The sequence below is a fragment of the Syzygium oleosum genome, unplaced genomic scaffold, assembly GCF_021117445.2.
Source record: "Syzygium oleosum isolate NSW1041296 unplaced genomic scaffold, Sole_v2.1 Sole_v2.21, whole genome shotgun sequence".
In the NCBI taxonomy this organism is placed as follows: Eukaryota; Viridiplantae; Streptophyta; class Magnoliopsida; order Myrtales; family Myrtaceae; genus Syzygium; species Syzygium oleosum.
In genome coordinates, this window is record NW_026607505.1 from 6,821,023 (window position 1) to 6,837,692 (window position 16,670).

The following is a 16,670-nucleotide window of genomic DNA, read 5'->3' on the forward strand; positions in this document are numbered from 1 at the left end:
CCGGCGAGGGCCGCCTCGCTCGGCGCGGCGAGGTCGACCTCGCCGGATCAGGCGAGGCGGCCCTCGCCGCCCGAGCGAGGCGGACCTCGCCGACGCCGGCGCAAGGGTCGCCTCGCACAGGGCGAGCGAGGCGCGCCTCGCCCGGCTCGAGCGAGGTCGACCTCGCCCGACGCCGGCGAGGTAGTCGACCTCGCCGAGATCGGGCGGCGGCCTCGCTCGCCCAGGGGCGAGGCGGACCTCGCCGGCGGCGAGTCGCCTCGCACTGGGCGAGCAAGGGCGGCCTCGCCCAGGACTTAGGCGAGGTCGACCCTCGCCCATGCGGCTCGGGCGAGGTCGACCTCGCTGAGTCGGGCGAGGCCGCCTCGCTCGCCCGGGCGAGGCGAACCTCGCCCGACGCCAGAGAGGGCCGCCCTCGCGGATGCGCGAGGGCCGCCTCGCCGGCACGCGGCGAGGCCCCTCACGGAAAGGGAAAAAAAAAAAGAAAAAGCGAGAAAGACGAAAATGCCCATGGACTAAATACATTGGGGTAAATGTCACAAAAAGAAAGTTCGGGGTTTTTGGTGTCACAAAAAAAAATTCGGGGTAAATGTGTCACAGATGGCAAAGTTTGGGGTTTTTGGTGGTTTTTTCCCTAAATAAAATGCATGATTTGATGACGTCGATAACCCTCTGAAGAAGTTACCAGTGTCCTGTAACCGAGATCCTCCTTCAGTCCTTTCCACAGCTCAAGAGATCGCATGCTCAAAAACGAGTTCAAAGCCGAGATTATCGCTTGCATCAGCACTCATAAAAAATCATTCCAGCCCACCAGCAGCAACCAAAAAACAGAGCAGAAGCCGGACAAAACTAAAAATCTGATTGATTGGGAACCCATCTGTCCTTACAAGATATGCAGTCAGTGGAAGCGACATTTATCCAAGGATATGATGATGATGATGGGTCAAAATTAGCAATTTGAGGTTTGCATCCCATTCAACAAGCAAGTTCATCTACATCCTCAAGAAAATCTTTGAACTGCCTTATATGTACACATTATATCACTGTCAAGTCACATAGAGCAGATTAAACAAAGATGAATCATGACCCGTTAATAAGTTCAAAGTAAAATAAGGGGTTAGCAAAAAAAAAACTTGATGACTGGAATTAGGGACCTGGCCCTGTTCAGTTCAGAACAATGAAAATGCTTCATATTTCTGGAGCAACCGAAAAAACGATATTTGCATTTCAAGGAATATGACTATGACTTCAAAGAATGCTGGACCAATGATTACGTTAGAGTGTGAAGGGCTTCCTCCAATAGGGCTTCTTGATCACCTGACTTGTTGTCTGGAGTCTAGGTGGACTATTTCTTATATATATATGCCTTCTTTCAAGCCACTCTGAGTATGTATAGGGTAAAGCAGACAGATCGAGCTTAAGGACCTTTCCTACATGAGCTTTTGCGCTGACAAGTCCAGACAATCACGGTAATGTGGGAGTGGCAAGTCCCATAGACTCTGCGACTTCACTGGCAGAAAATTTGTCCACTTGTTCCTGTTAAAAAGGCAAAATAAACAAGCAATAAAGTTGCAGGATTGGGCAGATCAAGTATATGCGGAAGTTGATGTGGCTTGTTTATCTACATCCTCATTCTAAGATCAATCTAGCATGGTTTCTCACTCGGAACTCTTATCTCATCATTCATCTGATCATCTAAATTAGAAGATTAAAGAGTCAGGAAAATATCTGATCCAATCAGTTAATCAAAAATGCTACATGCTTATTAGAAATGGCCACATAGTAGTACCTGAAGGTGATGCAGAAGATACATCAAGAAGAGATGTACAAATACCTGCAAAATTTCAACAGCTATCATGAGAATAACTATTCGACAAAACTGTCCCCATCATGAATCCATGTACTAGAGTCAACTAGTTACCAGGTAAAAAAGTAGGAGCAACCGAGCTGTTGGATATCTCCAAAGAAATCTAGTTGCCCTAGCAGCGCCGGAATCTAACAATTTAGCTGCCTTTTGCAACTGCATTGGACATGTTAACGCAATTCAAAACAAAAATAAAACAAAAAAAGAAGAAAGCTGGATGAAAGTGAGAGGAATCACTTGTATGCTTGCCCCAACCATATGACGGTGATACAAGGGAAGAGGCCTGCAGATTAAAGTATTAAGAGCAAGTCAAATTAAACTTGTTCCCAAGTGGACTAACACTTTGTAAGGCTCTCTCTCTCCCTCTCTCTAACAATGACCAGAATCATATTGCCAACTTCATAAGAAAGACATGACGAATCAACATACTCCAGTGCTTTCATTTCAGAGTCCTCTTCCCATGACGATGAAGCTCTGCGCGAGACCCTATTTCTTTCTGCTTCTGCCTGGTCAGTCAAACAGTTCAAAAGCGAAAAAAAAAAAAACAAAATGATGTTATAGGTTCTACGAAGATTCCAAGTACAGGTAATTGTCATCAATTAAAGGAAACAAACCATTATATCCTACCTGTGCTTCTTGAGTACGCTTCAGTTCCTTTTCCAATTGAAATTCTGCTGCAGCCTTTTCACTAGCCATGGCTTCTAGTTGTGTTTGCTTGTAATACTGTTATAACAATGAACAAGTCATCATATATGTGAGTTGTATGTGGTAACCAGACAATTTGAAACTAAGAGTTTAGATTACCAGTAGATCAGTGAGCTCACGATACCGCTTCTCAAGCTCCATATGCTCCTGCAAGAAAGAAGCAGACAAAGAAAAAACTATTCACCAACAGCAAAAATTATTTACATAAGATGGAACAAAACATTCAGGAAAAATCAAAAAATTAAGCAAAGACAAGAAAAGTTGGTGAAGGAAAATTTTAATAGCTATTTCATCTTATCTCGGCAACATTAAGAAATCAGCATCCAGAAGATAGCCGGAAATTGTCAAGGAACTTTAGCAGGATGATAACTTTAGGGAAAGATTTGGTGAAGTGAATGATGGTTCTAAGAGACAATTAAAGGAAGGTATAACATCTAATATGACCTGCAGACTACATGTGGAACTATTGTCAACTGAGAGGAAGGTATGACCTATCATCTAACGAGACCAGCAGTACTATATGTATAAAACGTCACATCAATTTCATATTTTGAAAAGGAGATGGTTTAGACCTCATCTGTCTAATGAATTTCCCTTTCAATCCCAGGGAATGTTGCCATTTGCTTCCAATGTCAACCACATTGAGGATAGATTCGCAAAGTAATTGTTATTTTTTACAATTATGCCAGTTCAAGTAAGAGAATCAAATATAATGCTTGGTGTCAGACCACATTCAACCCGAACCTACTGCCAATTAGAAGGTACAACTTCACCAATATGGCCATAGATTCACCTTTTCCTTTGATATTGAATCTTAACATTCTTCCACACCTATATATACTTACGCTGAGCCACTGGACGATACTGTCCAACCGACTCTTGAAACATCAGACTTGATCATGCAAGCGGTACAAGTAGAAATTGGGAAGGCCATGCTAATCTACTCATAAAGTCAGTGTCACCGGACACTTGGCATGAGCCATGTATAGAGTTAGCTTAGCAGTTCCTACAATTTTCATGGTTTGGTCTCCAACCCAAGAAACAGAACACTGCATGAAGGTATTACATGACCTAAATAGCCTCCCCGTCAAATGTGCTTTAAGTGAAACTTTAGCTCTATTTCACAGGTATGAAAAAGAGAAGAAGGATGCCACCATTATCTACAGACATTAGAATAAAGGTCACCTGACGAGAATAGTGCTCAGCATCCCTCTTCATGGCAGCCATTTCAACCTTCATCTTTTGCAATTCAGCCTATAAATAAACCAGGAGCCATGGTATCAAGTAATAACATGTTCAAAATGGTCAAGTACATTTTACTGCAGTTCCAAGCTCTAAGATTTATCTTAGATATTCCAATTACAGTGAAAACGAAAGTGGGAGTCTCTCCAGTTCTCTTTTACAATTAGAATAGCAAGGGCAAAGAACACCTGCCTCCATAGTGGAAACCTTGTTCTCTGCATCTCTCTGGCCTTGACGAGCAGATGCAACTTCTTCCTGCCACGCCTGCATCTTCATAATTTAGGGTTTACATGAATGTACTGGAGTCATGACAACATGCAAAATCTACACGCATTAGAAATTCTAGCAATTTTCATCTCCAGCCACATTCAAGGTGAGAATGGCAGGAGCAGAAGTTTAAAGAAGCATGATGGTCTTAGAAACTGCAATGGAATAATTGGCTAGATATATTCATGTCTACAGCATGTATTGAAAAAATAGCAAAGCCAATCTCTATTGATAATTCATGTTCCTTAGCAGCAAAAATTATTCATGAAAACTTGGGTAGACTTATGTTTTCACAGTGACTTCTGAAATACGCCTCCAATCAGCACCAACTATACCGGAGATCGCACAACGAAGATCAGGTCATTCTAAAAGGATAGGCAAGGACCCTTAAGGATAGGCAAAACTATCACAATAGTGCACCTTAAGGAGGCAGTGGATTTTACAGAAAATAAGTCGTTCCATCAGTGATTGTCCTCATGAAGTCCAGCAATAACCAGGTTTGTATGTGCATGTGCAAGAGAAGCTACTATTGATGGCATAGAGTAACGAGCAAACCTCAGGATGTAACTTATGCATTAAACAAGTAGACAAAGCCAAGCCTAGATTAATAAACAAGAAGCAATTACTCATTGACCATATCTTCTAAAGTGAAGAAGAGACATTCCAACTGCACATTAATTGACCTGTTCTGCATTTTTCCGAAGGACATGTCTTTGCACGAGAGAGTAGATAATTCAAAAGAATCTACAACAGACTCACATTTGTACCTGAATCAGTTTATTTGTCTCTTCTGGGGACTTCTTTTGTTCACGTCGAATACGGGCTTCCATATCGTGCAATTCTTGATTTAAGGACGAATTTTCAACCTAATGTATTCAAGCTGATAAACTGTTAGCTAAAGCTGCATTTAACTCGCACACAAGCCAAGTGTCCATGATGAAAGAGAAAACAAGCAGGTTGAATATTAATCATACCTCCAGAAGCGCCTTTTGCTGCTCAAGTTCGGCTATCCTTGCAGTTCTCTCATCTATGGTCCGCTGAATAATCAAGCAAATATGGCATGCAATAAGTTAGCACCGCTTTACACTCATTTCAAGGCAGAAAACCAGAGTCTGGGGATTTTAGAGATTGCCAAAGCATTGCACCACAGATGATAATATACAAGACAAGGGAAAAAATATGAGTGCTCACATTACCTGGATTCTTGAAAGTGCTGTGGATGATTCAACAGCTCTGTGTTCTAATTCTACTTCCCTTTCCATGGCAGCCTATAAACAAAAGTTATCTGCCATTGAACAAATGAACAAGAGAGACAGAACAAAAGCAAACAAATCCAGTTCAAACCCTTTTGCTAGCATTATGTGCTGCACGCTCTTCTTCTGCCCTCCTTTCTGCAGAAGCCAGCTCCTCACGAAGGGCCTATAAAAGAATTGCATGCACAAGGAATCAAATTATCAAAGCAATAAAAACTCGCCCATGCTCTCAATCAGCACAAGACATCCCACGACTAATTATACTTTTCGGTTCCAAGTAGAAAAGGCGAGAAGCAAGAGGGCCAACTTACTTGCATCATCCTCGTCTCAGTCAATTCTCGATTTCTCATGATAGAGTCCATATTCACCTGGTAAGAGAAAGAGTAAAAACAATTAAAGTCTCAGATAATATTCACAAGTCCAGGAGAACACATATAGGGAACAGCTGAAGATTCCAAGGCAAAATATTCGGAGAGAAGCATTCTATCTAATGCAAGTGTAAGGTAGAGGATCAACATGCAGGATTGGTGTGTCTGTGCTCAGGCAATCTCTTTAATATAATAACTTTGTCAGGAAAAGTCTACTAGACTTGACAGAGATAATTAGATGAAAAGTAGAAGCTGATTAACTAAAATTTTACGATCTCTCCAGTTACATTCAAGTTAAGTATTATAAGCACTCATGTAAATCTATAGGCAGACAGATCAACCCAGCATTTCTTAAGAGAAACATGAATGTTTCCAGAGGGAACCTAACATGATTGCAGGCAAAAAAGGAAATCTGGTGGAGTCGAGAAAGTTTATTCAAAGCCAAAGAAATTTGTTGAAGTAAATTTTACCAAGAAATTACTAGAAATTCTCACTCAGCCTTAACCTAATTCTCCAATATTCCTCCTCAGGGACTGTAATAGCAACAGGATGTTGTAAAAAGTATCATCTCAGAATCTAATTGCACACAATCTTTTCTCGAGATCATTTACAATATCCCACTGGAAGTCGCATTTATGATACAGGACTTCACAATACTGCCTCTGACATCAAATCATAAAGATTTTCCCCCTTGAATTCAAAAAATCCCTACCTCTTAGGGAGGAGAATGACTGAAAGATAATTAGTGCAGTTGCTTAGTCAGCCATGCTCCAGTGTATAAAAGACTTGATGCATCAGTGAACCAAGATTAAGATTCAAACTGATGGACCACAATCAACACAAGGCACATAATGCAAATAATCGCAGCCACACCATGGAGCAGCAAAGAAAAATATAAAGCTATGTTGCACTCCAAACAACATTTCAGCAAAAAAAGAATGACCACAGCAGGCCCATAATACTCCTTCACCACATACTAAACCTTATTGATGATTGCCAAAATTTTGCAAAAAAATGAGAGATTGCAAGCCGATCATTTCACATTGTGCAAAATTCATGTGTATGTAATTGCTAAAGATGTCTTGAACCTGCAGTGAAGCCAGATTTCCTTCAGATAAAGCAAGTTGTGTCTTCAGGGAATCTACTGACTTGAGAAGTGCTTCAATTTCAGAATTTTTTGCCGTAAGGGCTTCGGCCATACTTGACTCTACTCTTGTGGCTTCATTCTTAGCTGCAGATAAATCTTGCTGGAGCTGCTTTATGTGAACCTCATATGATTTACTGAGCTCTCTCTGTTGGACATTAAGTTAAGTATCCACATTAGTTGCTCAACATCATTGCAACCTAAAGGAAGAATTTCTCCATAGCAACTTCAAGTTTACCTCCGAAGTAAGAAGTTCCTCGAGCTGTTGGTTTTCCGATTTGTATTCCTGAAGACGGGATTGAAGTCCAGCACAAACCTGAACAATTGAGTAAGCATCATCAAGTTACAACTTGGGTACCATCTCAGTAATTTTATTGTGGAATAAATCCTTAAAAAGTAGTCTTGACTGAAAAGATGGCCTGTGTATCAAGAAGCTACTTGGGGACCATCTCGTTTTTATTGTTGAATAAATCCATTTGAACGGTCTTGAGTGAAAAGAGGGCTTGTGTCTCAATTTAAAGCTCTGTCGCATTATAATTGAGGTCTGTAATCAGAATTAGTGAGGATCTCTCATTTACAGTTTCAAAAGCCTCTTTTTTCAGTGCACTTAAGAGGTTAAACATAATATAGTTGTACTAGGTCTACTGGGAGCAGCACAAGCAAACAGATTCAGTAATTAAGTCTGTCTCATTAGCAAAATGTCTATGATAGTTTCCACAATTCCATCAAATGAATGCCAACTGACAAAAAAAATCAGTAAAAGAAAATGTCCACAAACCTAATTTCAACCCTGCAGAAAAAACGTCATATGTTATCAGAACTATACTCTTTCTTCTTTTGTAGATAAAACCTTAAGGAAAATAATATCAGTTGCAAGTACAACTTACATAATTATATGCTTTCCAGAAGCGAAATATCATAACAACCACATTCTATGTCTAATCTAAGATGACTATCCTAAGATTAGAACTTACCCTAGCTAACCTGGCCTCTTTAGACTGACCACTGGAAGTTGCCGCTTTGAGAAGACCTTGAGCCTGCACAGCAACCAAATGGACTATTTAACAAGAACTCACAAATATTAAGAACTTAAGGAATTATGCAAAATCTGCTCGCTGAATTACAACTAGCTTGCCTCATCAAGCTGCTCCTGTAATTTCATTGAAGCTTGCTCTTTGTGCTCTGAGTCCTTCTCTCTCTTGGGTGAAGATACAACAATTTCATCAGCAGTTTTCATTTCGCCTCCATTGCTACTGGGAACTTCATTAATTGCAGATTGAGATCTTTCCTGTTCAATTTTTGTAGGAGCATTTATAGCTTCCACTTCAATATTTTTCCGTTTATCAACCGAAAAATCTTCATCAGCAACCTCAACTACTTTAGTAAGCGGGGGTGAGGCAGATCGTTCCTCACGAGCATCTGGTGCATTTTTATTGACGACGTCACCGCTTAGACTTGACACAGGAGTCTCAACAATTGGTTCAGCTGCTGGAACTTCATCATTACGCAGATCATGGTTGATCATGTCATTTGCCTGCTTCTCTGGAGGCGTTGCATTGCCTTCAACAGGTATATCTTTGTTGAGGTCATTAAAATGTTCATCATCTGTTGAAGTAAGTGACCTATGCAAATGGCTGCCCTCATTTTCAACTAAACCAGAGGAGGTGTCTCCGTCAGGTTTGGCATCTATCTGTGGACTTCGGATAGTACTATGCTCCTCTGCAGTATCAATTTCTCTGGGAGATTCAGTTGTAGAAGGACGCTTAACAGCCTGCCAAGAGCATGCACCAAAATGTGCTCTAAGTTGTTTTTCCTGAATAGAAGGATAGTTCTTTAGGAACAGAGACAGAGAGCAAAGTACCTTCGTCCGCTGCTTTGTCCTCTTGGCTTGAGATCCTTGCCCATTAGAAGCTTCAGATTTTCAAAAGGAAAGTAGATAATTAATTGGAGACGTGTACTTAACATGTAGCAAAGAGGACCTTCATGATTCACACTACGACCCCATGAGAGTGCTTATTTTATAGCACCGGCCCTGGTTCATCACCTACACTAGCAGCATCTTAAACTTTTGGTATTTACTCAATGTTCTAATAGAATTTCTGGTGATAGTCTTGAATAGTAGAAGACAACAGTTTTCCCAGATATACAGCAAGAAAAAATCCATATGAAAGGTCTTTACTGGTCCAAATTTAGCAACTTGAGTGGTAACTAAGAGGAAAGCTTCAAAGCCTCAAAAATATCAAATGTGATCAGTTTGCTTCATTACTCTTCAAGGTCTCTCTTAGCATTTAGGGAAATTTCGAACTTCAAAATTTTGTCCAAAGAAAATCAATATCTACCTCTGCTGTGACAATCCTACCCACCAGGAGTCCCAAACTACTAAATCTTATCTTTCATGAAAACTCTTGATAAATTGTAGTATCACCAAAATGAGTGACCGGCAAAGAACTAATTCAATGGGGAAGGGAAGCTGGCTGCAGACACAGGAATTGAAATGCATGTGTTCTAAGCAAATAGCAGTCATCCAACCACAATCACCGTTTTAACAGCTACAGGATTAAAATCTAAGAGCATGCCATTAAATATTGAAGTATGAAAATACATCCAATGAAACCAGTAATATCCACCTGGTGAATTCTTCTGCTCTTCTGCCAATTCATTCACGACCAGCTTTGCCCTTCGATCAACAACTTCAAACAAATCTGTACAAAAAGAATTCACAATTCTCGGTATCCCATTGTTATTATTATTAAGCCTAAAGCACTCAAAAGAATGTCAGGCTTCATATCATGCTTTTATATTTGGATTCTCTACCACCCTTCAGCAAGTGGCAAGAAAAAGTTCAAATTGGGTAATTCTCTAAACACATACATAGTGAGAAGGAGCCTAATTCAATTTCTTCAACAAGTCCTGTCTACTTTCATGGAAAGAACTTGGGCATTTATTTGTAATACAGGCCTGGATAGAACAATTAGATAGTGCGACTCTATGACTTGATATAAATGTAAATGGTGATCTTCCAACTAAGGATTTGTGACAAACATTCTACTGTGAAGCTAGGTGAGAAAAAAAGAGCTTTTGGCAAGCCTATAATGAGCGTCCCCTTTCTGAATTCTGATTAGATTTTTGTTGTGTCGGAAGGCTTGTGACATCTAGTATCATGAGGCACCTTCGAAATCAAGAAGTCACACACTTAGCAAAAAATTTCATGACAGAGGTCAAAAAAAAAAAGCAACCTTGTGTAAACATTTCAGATTCTGATGATGAAAGACATAAAAGTGGATCACCGACTCATGTTTTTGGGCAGCGCAAAAGGTGCTAAACTCATGTTATCTCATCCAGCAGTAAATTCATTGGTAAATTACAAGTTAAGCTGGGAGCTCTTTCAGTCAAAATCCTCTTCTGTCAGAAAATTTGAAAGAAAGATCCGGTGAACACTACCAGTTAATGCCAGAACATTCCAAATGTCTTGTTCGATCCTGAATGACAATCTAATGTAAGGACAATATCAAATAGCATATCCAAGGGCAATGCCCCGAAGCACGTCGCAAATAGTTCGAAATACACAGCTCATGGCAATCCTAACTCTCCACCTGCTTCCACCAAACCAAACATATATCGACAGCCTCATTTCGATGCGGATCATCAAACGGAACAATCTTAAAACTAATTTCTAACAGAGAACAATCCGAGCACCAAAAGCAGACTCCACCTCCCGCGAAGCACACCGAAAGCACCAAAACGACGCTCGATCCAAGCGCGAGCGACTCTTAAAAAAAAAAAAAAAAGCGCCTCGGATCGGACGTCACGAACGTCGGCGGTGCCGGGAAAATGGACGCGAACCGACGAATCCGACGGCGGAATCAAAAAACACAACAGAGAGAGATTCCCGATGCGCACCTTCGGCTGCTTTGAGCCAGGAAGCCATTATCGGCGGGGCGCGCACCGATCGGCCGGCGGGCGGGCCGCGCCTCAGCGATCGAGCAACGGAGCTTCCATGAATGCGGAATCGACGCCTCCGACGGACGGACCTCGGGAATCGGATCAGCTGAAGATCGGCGCTCCGGTGCAGCTTCGAGGATTCGAATCCAGCAGCGAATCGAATTCGCGGCAGCTTGGATTTGAAGCTCTCTGCGCGCATGCGCTCTTCTTCTTCTTCTTCTTCTGCGCACGAAAAATTTGGTTTTTTTTCTCCGGGAGTTACTGGAGGGGTGCGCCACAAGCGAAAATGGCAGAGAAAGGGAGGTGGGCTAGCTCCTCGGTGAATCCGGTGCCGTCGAGACTACCGAACGAGGGTGTGGACACCAATGGCACGGTTCCACGTGGCGCGAGCGCAACGTGGCGCCATTCCGTTATCCGGTGAGCCGCGTTTACGGCTAGTGTTGGTGGGCTTGGCGGTTGAGGCGTCGGCATCGAGTCCATGGGCCTAGCCAGTTTGGGCCTTCATGGATGATGATTAGAAATCGGAAGAAATTTAATTTCGTAAATATATATTTATATATACTATATAGGGATAAGTGTATGAAAGTCTCAAGACTTATCACGAAAGTGTAATAGAGTCTTAAAAGACTATATTGGACCAATTTATCTAGTTGTAAGACTTGCAATACACTTATCCTTATTAATATATATATATGTATTAATATAAAAGACATCGGATTAAAGAAGCCCACTAAGATAAATTGTAAAAGTTGTAAGTCCTTATATGAATATATGTACTGCTAATTATTTTAATTTTTACACAATCTATTTATAGAATATCAATTTTAAATTCAAAACATCAATTTCTCCCCATCAAAAAGGGACAAAAACAAAAAAAAATAAGATGGTTCTAATATTTAGGTCACTTCATCGGTTTTCTCTTGGTGAATTCACAGTATTTTGAAAAAATGTAAAGGACTAGTAGAATATTGACCAAGACTCAGCGAATGTCCTTTTAAAATATATATATATATTTCCAAATGCCAAAAAATAATCCACAAACTCATACTCAATATTCCCACTTTTCAAACAATCCAAAAAATGCATCGACGTTTACTTGAGGAACAAAAATACTTATAATTAAATCATATATTTATGAAGTACAAATTTTCGATTTGGGCTAGAAAGAGCTCAGTTAAAAAGCCTTGCTCTTTTAATTTTGGACAACTGATTTTTTTTCTCTATTTTTTCTTGTTAAAACGGCCAATTTCTTTTAATAAGAAGACCAAATTCGCAAGAAATTACCTCATTCCACCTTGCTTGTGTGTCTACCATGACCCGTAGGGGTGTCAATGGGTCGGGTTTTCATGATGCCCGACCCGACCCAAATATTGGACATATGTGTTCGACCCGACCCGAGACAAGACATGAACAAGATAAAGCTACACGATCGGGCCGGGTCATGTCAGGTCGGGTCGGGGCGGGTTTTGTGTTTCAAACAATGAATTCAGAGATAGAGATAGAGAGAGACGCCATTGGGACGATGAACGAGCATTGAGACTAGTCACAGGGAAAGCACCAAAGAGAGGGTAAAAGTGAGCTTTCGCATATAAACTGAATTAGACTCTCTACTCCACACCCACCCCGAACCGCGAATCACCCAGAAAGCAGAAAAGCAGTAAGCATTGTGGCAAAATGGAAAGCAGGCTTGCAAAACGACCGAACCGCGAATCACCCAGAAAGCACAAGAATTTCGACATGCAGCGATGAGTAGTTGAATCGAACCCACTGAGATGGCGCGCGTGATCTTACCAGGAACATACATACGAGGCCGACGAGAAGCCACGCTGCGAAGGCGTAGACTCTCTGCTCCACACCCACCCCGGAAAAAAAGAGAGAAAACCCAGGAACGGCATCAACGGGGAGGATCAAACAAGACATTGGTATGCGCAGAATCGGTCGAAAGAGGAAGGAAAAGAGCGAACTCGACCTACATAGGGAGAGAGATTGCAGACACCATCGAATCTTCAGCCAAGAGCTCATCTTGGCCGTCACCTTCTTCCCCGCCGAACAATGGCCCGGTTCGGCTTCCACATCGCTCGAAGGTTTGGACCTCGCGGCTTCGGAATCGCGCTATCGGCAATTGAGGACCGCTTGCGGTGGTGGTTCCCAGAGACAGAGACGGCGGCGGCGGCGTTGTTGTCGCCGGTCGATGATTTCGCCGTGCAGAACTCGGGGATGATGCGGTATTTCCAGAGGCGGCGGCGCGACGGCCGCGAGATCTGGTCGGGCAGCGTGGTCTCCGGCAGAAGGATGAAATCCTCCGCCGCCTAGCTAGGGTAGAAACAGGTCGTCTCGTTGGTGAGCTTGAGGGATCTTTGCGGCCGTCGATCTCTAACGGCTAGCGAGGGTGATGTTGCCGGCGGCGGCGGCGGCGGAACCGGGGAAGAAGAAGTCGGCGGCAGGTACTGGGAGGAGGACGGATCTTGAGGATTTTGGTTATTGTTTGGGTTGGGCCTGGGTACCCAAGCCCAATAGATCCAAACAATACTCAATTCTTTTCATTGTTACCCAAACAAGTTGACACCAAACTCGATCCAATAAGAAAATTTCGTGTTCGGGTCGGGTCGATTCGTGTTTCGGTTCGGGTATTGTGTTTGGTTTTGACACCCCTAATGACCTGTCGATGCCGTTAGCCATGTCAAATCTTGGATGAACTTATATGGATTGAAAGTTTGGTATTTTTGTCCTTCAAGTAAAAGTTTGTGCTATTTTTTGGCCGTTAGTAAAATGGGGATATTTGCAAGTATAAGTCAATATATTCTTTGAGCACTTGGCCTATATGTGTGTGTATGTGTATAAAACTCAAGGACAAATGTGGGCATTCTTTTTGTAAGACTAATCATCGTGGATTTGTTTGGCATTTAAAAAAAATGAATAAATGTACTGAAAATCTTAAAATTTATCACGAAAATATAATTTTTTTTTTTTGTAACCCGGGAACCCCCTGCACGGCCGACAGCCGGAGAGGTAAACCCGGGGTGATGCTAGCGCAGGACCCACCACCACGACGTCACGCTGAAGAATCCCTAACGACAGCATTGGGATTCGAACTCCTTCCCTTCGTGAGGGGAAGAGAGCCCGAAGCCAACGCAGCCGCTGCGGACGGTGGTACGAAAATACAATTAAGTCCTACAACTTTTCAAAAAGTCAAATCAAGTCCTAAAACTTGTCAAATTTGTGCAATTAAGTCCTTCCGTTAATTCCGTCTAACTCGACAAATGGAAAATGCTAATAAGTTGAAGACTTAATGACACCAACTGAACAAGTTTTAGGACTTGATTGCACAAACTTGACAAGTTTTAGGGCTTGATTATATTTTTTGAAAGTTCTAGGTATCAATTGGACTTTCGCGACATGTTTTAGGATTTGATTACGATTTTTGAAAGTTTTAGAATTTCATTGCGTTCGTGAAAAGTTTTTGGACTTTCAGTACATTTATTCTTTAAAAAAACCGCAGAAAATTTGTAATTACAATAACATAGTTGAGCCTAATTAGCCAATTGGGCTTACACGCATTGACATTGGATTTACTTGGGCCTTATGTTTCATGGGCATACTTCGTTTGCTTAGGCTCAGACAGGAAAATGCATTATCTAGGAAACATCGTGAAAATGTTTCTAAGATTTAACTAATAACCTTTTAAAGCTAAATGGATTGTAAATGCATCTGTCTTTGAACTCATTTAAACTTAAGGCTTTCAACTTAAAACCATTAATAATCCATTTATTAAAACTTGACTAACCCATATATGACCAAACTTATTGAATATGGGTTAAAAGCGGGTTGAAACATCTATCGGTGATCCACGTTAGTCGGCCAACTCTGACTGAACCACCGAGTCAGCGATTTTTTATCAAAATTGATTGGACGGATTATATTGGAACCTCGTGGAAAGGTCTAAGACTATATTGGCTAGATTAAAAATTTTAGGACTGAATTGATGGCTATAAAATGGGCTTAAAACTTTTTAAACAATTTTCTCCCTAATTTATACAGCTTAAATCATTCCTAAATTCAACTCGAGCTACAAAAGTCCAAGTTAACTCAGAAATCAAAATCATGATCATCTTCTGACTAGCCAAAAAGGAAATTTACTTAAAAATTTATAATATATTGGATTTTATTGATCATATGTTTTGCCTCACTCTATTTTTTTTGTACAACCCTATTTTTATTGATTAATTGAATCGATTTTTGCACCTGCGGAATTTCCAAGATTTGATTGTTCTAAAAATGTGGCTCAATTTAAAAAAAAGTTTCGGGATCTTGTATTCCAAAAATCAAATCAAACAAACGATCATGTTATTATTATCGTGAAAAATTCGATCACTTTGATTAGGGGTGTCAATGGGTCGGGTCGGGTCGGGTTTTCATGATACCCGACCCGACCCAAATATTGGACATATGTGCTCGACCCGACCCGAGACAAGACATGAACAAGATAAAGCTACACGATCGGGCCGGGTCATGTCAGGTCGGGTCGGGGCGGGTTTTGTGTTTCAAACAATGAATTCAGAGATAGAGATAGAGAGAGACGCCATTGGGACGATGAACGAGCATTGGGACTAGTCACAGGGAAAGCACCAGAGAGAGGGTAAAAGTGAGCTTTCGCATATAAACTGAATTAGACTCTTTGCTCCACACCCACCCCGAACCGCGAATCACCCAGAAAGCAGAAAAGCAGTAAGCATTGTGGCAAAATGGAAAGCAGGCTTGCAAAACGACCGAACCGCGAATCACCCAGAAAGCACAAGAATTTCGACACGCAGCGATGAGCAGTTGAATCGAACCCACTGAGATGGCGCGCGTGATCTTACCAGGAACATACATACGAGGCCGACGAGAAGACACGGCTGCGAGGCGTAGACTCTCCGCTCCACACCCACCCCGGAAAAAAAGAGAAAACCCGGGAACGGCATCAACAGGAGGATCAAACAAGACATGGGTATGCGCGAGAATCGGTCGAAAGAGGAAGGAAAAGAGCGAACTCGACCGCATAGGAGAGAGATTGCAGACACCATCGAATCTTCAGCCAAGAGCTCATCTTGGCCGCGACCTTCTTCCCGCCCGAACAATGACTGGGTTCGGCTTCCACATCGCGCTCGAAGGTTTCGACCTCGCGGCTTCGGAATCGCGCTATCGGCAAGCGAGGACCGCTTGCAGTGGTGGTTCCCGGGGACGAGAGACGGCGGTGGCGGCGTTGTTGTCGCCGGTCGATGATTTCGCCGTGCGTAACTCGGGGATGATGCGGTATTTCCCGAGGCGGCGGCGCGACGGCCGCGAGATCCGGGTCGGGCGGCGTGGTCTCCGGCGAGAAGGATGAAATCCTCCGCCGCCTTTGGCTAGGGTAGAAACAAGTCGTCTCGTTGGTGAGCTTGAGGGCATTGCGGCCAGTCGATCTCGCGACGGCCAGCGGGGGTGATGTTGCCGCGGCGTGGGCGCGGCGGAACCCGAGGAAGAAGAAGTCGGCGGCAAGTACTGGGAGGAAGACGGATCTTGAGGATTTTGGTTATTGTTTGGGTTGGCTTATTGTTTGGGTTGGGCCCGGGTACCCAAGCCCAATAGATCCAAACAATACCCAATTCTTTTCATTGTTACCCAAACAAGTTGACACCAAACTCGATCCAATAAGAAAATTTCGTGTTCGGGTCGGGTCGATTCGTGTTTCGGTTCGGGTATTGTGTTTGGTTTTGACACCCCTAACTTTGATTGATCCTAAGTACATGATTAGAAAGCTCTAAAGTTCGACAACTCAAACATTTCAAGTTATCTAATTGAGAAAAATTTTGAAAAATGATCTTCATATATTTTTTTACCCAAATTTGGCCAAAATTTAATCGAATATA

General features: G+C 42.2%; 1 protein-coding gene across 3 annotated transcripts; it reads right to left on the reverse strand.

Moving 5' to 3' along the window:
- Positions 1-946: 946 nt before the first annotated feature.
- On the reverse strand, positions 947-11,061 carry LOC130134338 (golgin candidate 1-like). 3 transcript variants are annotated; one of them, XM_056320889.1, is made up of 21 exons: positions 10,741-11,061; positions 9,468-9,542; positions 8,702-8,751; positions 7,976-8,611; positions 7,815-7,877; positions 7,079-7,156; positions 6,785-6,988; positions 5,640-5,696; positions 5,420-5,494; positions 5,272-5,343; positions 5,050-5,112; positions 4,835-4,941; positions 3,997-4,072; positions 3,752-3,820; positions 2,666-2,713; positions 2,489-2,584; positions 2,291-2,367; positions 2,099-2,144; positions 1,919-2,017; positions 1,787-1,831; positions 947-1,533 (listed from the first exon to the last, which is right to left on the reverse strand). In XM_056320889.1, exons 1-21 carry the CDS (start codon positions 10,979-10,981, stop codon positions 1,462-1,464), a joined length of 2,349 nt encoding a protein of 782 aa, XP_056176864.1. In that variant the 5' UTR covers positions 10,982-11,061; the 3' UTR covers positions 947-1,461. The 3 variants fall into 3 exon arrangements, with proteins under 3 accessions (XP_056176864.1, XP_056176866.1, XP_056176865.1); XM_056320891.1 differs by having other exon boundaries at positions 4,001-4,072; positions 4,843-4,941; positions 10,741-11,060; XM_056320890.1 differs by having other exon boundaries at positions 4,001-4,078; positions 4,843-4,941; positions 10,741-11,060.
- Between the last annotated feature and the right edge of the window lie 5,609 nt (positions 11,062-16,670).